Source organism: Streptopelia decaocto (genome assembly GCF_964273445.1).
Source record: "Streptopelia decaocto genome assembly, chromosome: 2".
Taxonomy (NCBI): Eukaryota; Metazoa; Chordata; class Aves; order Columbiformes; family Columbidae; genus Streptopelia; species Streptopelia decaocto.
The window spans coordinates 22087799-22095676 of NC_138655.1; the positions used below are offsets into that span (position 1 = coordinate 22087799).

The following is a 7878-nucleotide window of genomic DNA, read 5'->3' on the forward strand; positions in this document are numbered from 1 at the left end:
TTATAGCTGAGATCCAACTTGCAGTACATGTAAAATAGATCTCTTAATATTTGTCGTCCAGTGTACCAGCTGAGTTATATATCTTTTTTATTTCACACAGGAGAAAATGCTGAAAAGCTTTTGCAGTTCAAGCGTTGGTTTTGGTCCATTGTTGAGAAGATGAGTATGACAGAAAGACAAGATCTAGTAAGTTGTCATTTCTCAGTGGAAATGTGCAGAAGAATAACTGACATAATTACTGTTTTTAACTGTGTCTACCTGCAGAGACTTTGCATGTGAAGAGTTAAGGTGACGGAGCAGGGTAGTAGGGATTGATTAGACTTTCAGTTCTGGAAACACGAGGTGTGAATGCTAGACCTCCTTGCAACTGAAGGTGTGGTGTGTCTTTGTCCACACTGACAGGTCTGTGATGGAAGCACAGTTACAGTGTCTGCACAGTCGTTCTTGAGCTGAGTAACTCTGGTTAGTCAACTGTGTTTTGGGCTAGGAGGGTTTTGAGATTGAGTTTTCTCTCTGGATCTCCTGCTCTCCTGACTTGTTGTGTATCCTGAGGGCAACACCCGTGTCCTCTCTGTAAGATGTTGGTAATGATACTGTCTCTTTCTTGGAGCCCTTCAGGAATAGTTGATGAGAAGCATGAAAGATCAGGATACTGTTCAGGGGGTTTCATTTTGGAAAACTTGCCTGTAAATTGTTTTCACTGCATGCTTCTTAAAACTATTTGCTTTTATCTTCCTTCTACTTAAGGTACTATCTTTCCTTTACAGTTTGATAAAAGGAAACAAGGACTAATTTGAAAAGCAGAAAATCTAGAGCACATTTGTTAAGGAGTATCTATGGTTACCCTTTGCTAATGACTCTTCTATGCAAGTCAATATTTCACACTTGAGACAATAAATCAAATATTGTCTGTTGCTGCCTTTTGTCTGTACTTTATTCTGGTTTGTGAGAGATTCCTGCATTTTGTATTGATTGCACTCACCATCTTCCCTGATGGATTTGGCGACATTTCATTTACAGAGGATTTTTTGAGACAGGATCATTTTGAGTGCTGCTTTTGTCAGTTTTAAGCGAAGTATATAATGTAATGAGTAATTGAAGAAAGGAAGAGAAGAAAGCTACCACAAAAGCATGTAGCACGAGCACTGAGTTTCGCTGGCATATTGAACGCAATGTCGTGTGATCCAACTTGCTGTGGCTGTGCAGTTCTTCTTTATCCTATCTCTATACAACATGGAGGCAACATGAATTTTAAATGCTGTCTTCTTTTTTCAGGTTTATTTTTGGACCTCAAGTCCATCATTGCCTGCCAGTGAGGAGGGATTCCAGCCTATGCCATCAATCACAATAAGACCACCAGATGACCAACATCTTCCTACAGCAAACACTTGCATTTCTCGCCTTTATGTCCCACTCTATTCCTCTAAGCAGATTTTGAAACAGAAATTGTTACTCGCCATTAAGACCAAGAATTTTGGTTTTGTGTAGAGTATAAAAAGTGTGTATTGCTGTGTAATATTACTAGCTAAGTTTTGTAGATTTTTCCATTTGTCTATAAAAGTTTATGAAAGTTAATGCTGTCATACCCCTGGTGGTACTTTAAAGATTTAAATGCAAACATTCCTGTACTAAATTTGTAACGTAAAGGCCTAAGGAGCACTGGCAATATCTGATTGCAACAGTTTGCTGGTCAATACCTCCTTTGCCTAACCCCAGCCAAAGATGACAGCAGAACAATATAATTTACACTGTGATTTATCTTTTTGCTGAGGGAAAATATGTAAAATGTTCTGAAAATTCACTGCTGCCTTTGTGGAAAGTGTTTCAGCAAAGGTTCTTGTATAGAGGGAGTAGGGAATTTCGAAATAAAAAATTAAGTATGTTCTGTGGTTTATTTTAACTTTTTTTTATGGTGTTTAATTTGTGGTTGGCTGCAGTTGTGTATCATGTATATTGAACTTGTAAAAAGTTCCTGACAGCTCAGATCCTGGAGTTGGGATCGTTCACTTACGAAACCACTTTCTTTGCAATTTTTGTTCTGATTGCATTGAACTCTGGTGCATCAGATACCATCACTAATATTTTGCATGTAATCTGTACCTTTAGTGGGGTTGTGTTGGGTTTCTTTTTGTACATATGATGAGGCCAATGCACAGTATTTCATAGTTCACAATCAACATTTTTGTATCCCTGTTGCAGTGAACAGACAGTCAGGAGATTGTTCCACTACCAGTTCTAACCCGACACTTGTACTACATTATCTAACTATGTAAACTCAGCCTGGGCACTTTCTGGTAACTGTAAAATGTTTATAAGATCATGATTATTGAAGATACATTTTGGGAAACTTCAATGTTCGTGAGCAGCTTAACTTCTTTTGTATCTAGCCTTTTTTTAAGTATCTTGTTACAGTTTTTTAATAAAGAAATTACAGACAAAATACAAAGTCATACTGAAGAAACAATAGTTTTTATTTATTTAGCCATTTATACTTTATCTAACAGCATACACTAAACACAGTTGTTCATTAAAATTCTGAATTTTGTAACTGAAAAATTGACCTGCAGAAGACGTTCAGCCCACATTTTACAGTTAGCAGAGAATCCTGAATGAAACGGGCCAGGCAACCCCTTCTTTTCACAGAATTGGTTTGAAGGGCAAGGGGCTTGTTCTGAAAAACCTCGAGGTAATTAGGTTAGAATAAAATTCTTAAACTGCATTGTAGGGGGTTCTACTGTATGTTTACTTTGGAAGTGGCTGGTTGCTTTTGGGGGGGGGCAGTCTTTGACCGTAACCTAGGATGTGTTTTCCCTAATGCTTGAGAGGCTTTTTGAGAGTTAGGAAGTGATTAAAAAAGGAAGGAGCTGCTTTTTCTGCGTCAAAACAAATTTCTAAGAGCTTAGCAGGCGAAAGTATTGAAGGTTAAACCTTTTGTTGTGATGTTCTCTGTCTTTCTTGCTTCTCCAACCCCATGAGTCCATGTTAGTGATATTTTGTTTTCTTTTTTCCTTTTGTTGGGACAAGCTAAACTTACATTCCATCAAAATCCAAACAGAATTCACCTTTGCCAGAACTCCACTGGGTTTTCATTTCCGTCAGCTAGTTGAGGATGACCAGAAGTTACCTACAGCTGTGATTTTCAAAAAAGCCTCTATTTTCGGCATTTATCTAGTTGCTAGAGGTACAGAGGACAGTTGAGATCAGCAATTCTGATCACCAGTTGCCAAACTGATGCTGAAAATCCTATTTTCTAAATAAGGCTGTTTCAGGCTTGTGTAGTTCAACTGCAGATAAATCAAGTAAACAGATGTAGGATTATTTTTTGCATGTACTAATACTTCCTAAATCACTTGTCCTAGAAAAGGATAGTTTCAATGTATGAGGATTGGAGTCTGTTCTGGATTTCCTGTTGTGACCTCCAGTGTATTTTAAGTTCAAGACTTTATTAGATTTTACTGTGCTAGTATCAATTAAAAACAAAAAGCAGTACAGCTACACAAGTCTAGCTATAGGTGTGTTAGTATAGAGAAAATGTGTACTGGTATGGCTGTTCTCATATGCTAAGGAGGATAGTTTTAAAAGGTACAAAACAACGTATACCTTATGCCTGGATTTCTAACTGGTGTAATTATTTCCATTACCAAAAACGCCTCTAATTGAAATGTGTAAAGTTAGTATAAAGCAACAAAGGAACTGTCTAGAATAGGCATCAAGTCTGCAGTCTGTAAAAAAATAAAGCTCCCTCCCTCACAAAGCTTTGTGAGGCTTGATGTATTAAAAAGTATCCAAGGCCCTTGGATGAAAGGCCATATATAAATGTAAAGTACTGTGTGTATATATATATGTATTGTGTGTATATTGTATATAAGTGTATGTGTATGTATAACATATAAATATATGTTATATGTATATATATTTCTGTATATAGCTTAAACATTTTTTTAAGTCCTGTAATGTATAGCTAGACAAAAATTACGCAGGTAACTCACCGTAGCCCACCATATATACACACACAAGGCATTCTGATAAGTGGAGAGGGAATCTAGAATGATTTATGCTGTCGTCATTGACTTGAAATGTGTATGTAGCTTTATAAATAGCTTTTTTCCTCTGTATGGTATATTTAAACTATATCAAGATTTTAATAAGAAAAATGTTTATTAAAATCATACACTTCATCTCCCTTTGACTTAAGCCCTTCTGTTAGTTCACTTTTAAGATGTGGTAGAGAAACTAGTTAAAAGGAAAATTCTGTAACCTTTACATGTTTTTAATAGTCTAAATCCTTAGCTGAAACAGGAGATAAAGGTAGCTACTAATAAAACGTTATCACCACCTACTAGACTAGCTCCTATTCTGAATCTAGGGAACACTGACACCTTAGTGCTAACTTCCCTGGCTAACTCTCGGCATTGGTTTCTGTTCCTTAGCTGACTGTATCCAACACAGAAGGTAGATCGCTTGCTCCAGTGTTGTTAGTTTTCCAGAAGTGAAAAATCGTATGGACTTGTCATCTGGTTAGTCTGGTTAGTCTGGGAGTGACTTTTCTTTCCTGCAAGTTAGTCATTTGGTCATTAGACAATGTGCAGTGTAAAAGCTGTAAACTGGCAGATTCATGAATCAAAAGCAATACCCTTCTTGTAGGGCAGCAGTCATGTGGGGTGGCGGAGGAAAGAAAATTTTCTAATCTCTTAACCTACCTTTATCTTTGTATCATTTGCACAATTGTATGCAGACCTGCTGTTTTTTGGAAGTTTACTTGCACGCGTGCACCCGAAGAGGATTGTGCAGAGACCTGGGGTGCGGGCCCTTGGGGGTGCCTGGCAGAGGGGCGGGAGAGGTCTGCGCTCAACCCCCGCACCCACTGTGCGGCTGGCGGGTCCCCCATCAGCACCCCTCTTTGGCAGTCCTGGCGCCGTGGGGATGGCTCTTCAGCAGATCGGTGGTAGCCTTCTCGGAGGAATCTCCCTGCTCTCCTCACTCTAACTTCATAGTGCTCTTACAAGCTGCGGATCATGTCTCTCTCTGTGAATCTGTAAATGCCATTCTGAGCTTTTTCTGTATTCATACTCTTTGCTTCATTGACACTTGCATTTCTCTGGCTTCCTCTAAGGAAACTGCAGATACTAGCTTAGTAGCTTTGATTCCCTCTTTTCAAGCTTTGTATGATTTGACCTTTTTTATAAACTCTTCAGTTTTCCTTTCTAAGAACAGTTCTGCCAAAATCAAATAGAAAATTCTGCAAGTCTGTATTAACTGCACTTCAGTGCGTTTGGCATTTGCTTATCCCGAGGTCTGAATGTCCGCGCACAGATTGAAATGCGTAGGTGAACTGGTCATGGGAAGCTTCAGTGTCTCTCTGGAACTCACAGTGCTGGAGTTCCTGCAGGGTCTGCGTGGGGAGGACACGAATGGGCGTCACAGCTGGACTCTGTCCCAGCGCAGGTATTGCCCGGCCGGACCTCTCGCATCAGCAGCAGCACCCTCCGGCCCTTACCTGGTGGGAAATTGCTGTCGTGGTTTTCATTTGTGGCTATTTGAGAATCTTGTCATTGAGCAGATTTGCTGAACTGAGAAGCGCAGAGGGCTTTTAAATTTTTATATAGCTTTTAAGGATTATCTGTGGAATTGCCTTTACTAGGATAACTTTGTCTTGCTTGAAACACAAGCCTGTAAGTGAGACTTCTGTTCTCCCCCTTTGTTCATGGCTTTCCTAACATAAAGGTATGTTTTGTCATTACATGTCACCACAAGTTACTGTTAGAGTAATGCACCATTTATTATAGTAAGCAGCAGTCAGTTGTTCCCAAGTGTTTCAGGACTTTTTGCCATCATGGTGAAACTTTTTGGTATCCCTTGTGCAGTGACAATGGCAGCTAATGCAAATGTTTGAGTACTATAGTTGTGCGAGCCTATTGGAAAATAAGTTGCTGCCACAACCTGTGGTAAGGTTTCTTTCTCCGCAAGGACACTCTTTTAGGAAAATAGTCGTTTTGGACCTACTGAAATGATTCATAAATTGATTTTCATACAGTGAACAGTTTTAAGATGAAAAAGCAGATTTCACTTTAATTTATAAACTAAAATTCTTCAATATACCTGAAATAGCATTCTTCATAGGAAAAAAAGAAAGGTATTTATAAAGCATTTTTGAAAGTAAGCTACATATTCCCAAAATAAGTAGTGTCTTTTGGGGAAGGAGGGAAGAGGCATTGTAGTTCAAGCTGTGATACCTGCATCTTGGATGCCTTAAAAGATTAAATTTTGGGACACAATTTGTATCAGTAACATTCTTTGCCTTGTCATAAAAGAGTACTTTTCCCAAAAAGTTGTAACTGATGCTAGTATAGAGTGCATTTTTTCATTGCTTTTATTATTTTCAGAACTACTAAATACAGCATGAACTTGTGGATTGTTCTCATTCATGTCTTTCCAAAGGAGAATGTGGACAGGCCTTTTTTTTTTTGAGTGGGTCAGAACTGCTCCATTGGACAGAGCAAGCTTTGGGGATGCAAAGCTGTGCTAGTAAGCCCACAGGGTCTAGGACTGTCCGATGGAATCCTAAAGGTGTGTGCTGCTGCTGCACCTCCATTAATTGCAATTAATCAGAGTCCCCCCCATGCATAAACACCTCCCCAGCTCCTTGGCGCGTGTGTTTGGGGTGAGGAGCCGTGGGGAGGGGGCAGGACAGCGGCCACAGCACCGGGCAGGGCGGAGCTGAGGAATGAATGCAGCTCCTACCGCCCGCCAGGGAGCTTGTTCTAAATCTGACATCACAGGCATACCTGAGTAATCTGAAATCCTGCAAAGTCCTGCATAATGCTGTATTTCATATGTATGGTGATTCTGCTTGTAAACTATTTTACAGTTCCACAAGTGCTTTTCTGTATTTCAGTATTATGTACATGATGTAATTAATTTCTATAAAACAAAGCTAACAGTAATTGGTGGATTTTTGTGGAGGTGCAAGAACAGCCAGCTGCTGTTTCATTAATCCTTGTGGTACGTTTCCTTTGCCCTATTTTTCCTTTGTATATTCTTGTAATCTTTAGGCACCATGTAAGTAGATGTTTGCTGTGCATCTGTAAAAGGGCAGGTGTGACTTTAAGAAGTTATTCCCAAGTACTTGAATGCCTTTCTATTGCTAATTATATTGATTTGTGATAGTTCTTAAACCTTGTCAAATAGGACAATCCCTTATTTGGTGAATTTTGAAACAGCAGCCAGGGTAATCAGGTTAGCAGGCTAAGACAACTGATAGGCAGGTCAATGTCATTTAAGTATGCTTGAGCCTTGCTGCTTGTTGGTTTTGGCCCAGAAACTCACACATGTCCCTCAAGCTGTCAGCACACTCTGCATTACACACATCATACAATTTGTCAGTGTTAATGGGTCAGGTGGGTTTACTCTACGTCAATCTAATTGTTTGCTCTGGGCCAAACCCCAGAATCCCTGGTAGTCAGCATGCCAGTGAGTGGAGCTGTTGTTGGATGTGAATATTGAGCAACTTGCATGGGTATCTCTGCATTAATAAAACTTAGAGGCTGACTCAGAGCAGTCATCAGGTAACAGCAGATATTGTTAGCGTGAAACCACCTTTTCTCATTATTTGTGTGTTTCTGGTGTGCTGTTTAGTAACTTGCTGCTTAGGCATCTGTTTCTACTCAGAAAACTCCATGCAAGAAAACCAAGGCTGTTCTCACGCTTAGGACTAGCATGGTCACCCATGCCGCACAGGTCTCACCACTGAACTTCCCTCACCCCTGCCCCTGTGAGGCTTGAGCTCCTCTCGTAAGACTTAAAAAAGCTGCAGGAGGCAGATACGGTCCAGAGGAGCACAGCTGGCCCAGCTCCCACTGCCCACGCTTGGGAAACAGG

General features: G+C 39.9%; 1 protein-coding gene across 12 annotated transcripts in view; it reads left to right on the forward strand.

Moving 5' to 3' along the window:
- The window catches only part of UBR5 (ubiquitin protein ligase E3 component n-recognin 5), an 83854-nt gene extending 81135 nt beyond the window's left edge, over positions 1–2719 (forward strand). For all 12 annotated transcript variants that reach the window (XM_082044299.1, XM_082044304.1, XM_082044306.1 and 9 more), the window contains 2 exons: positions 101–186; positions 1276–2719. In XM_082044299.1, coding sequence (XP_081900425.1) covers positions 101–186; positions 1276–1488 — 299 coding nt within the window. In that variant the 3' untranslated portion in view covers positions 1489–2719. The remainder of the gene's footprint in view (positions 1–100; positions 187–1275) is intronic.
- The last annotated feature ends 5159 nt before the right edge of the window (positions 2720–7878 follow it).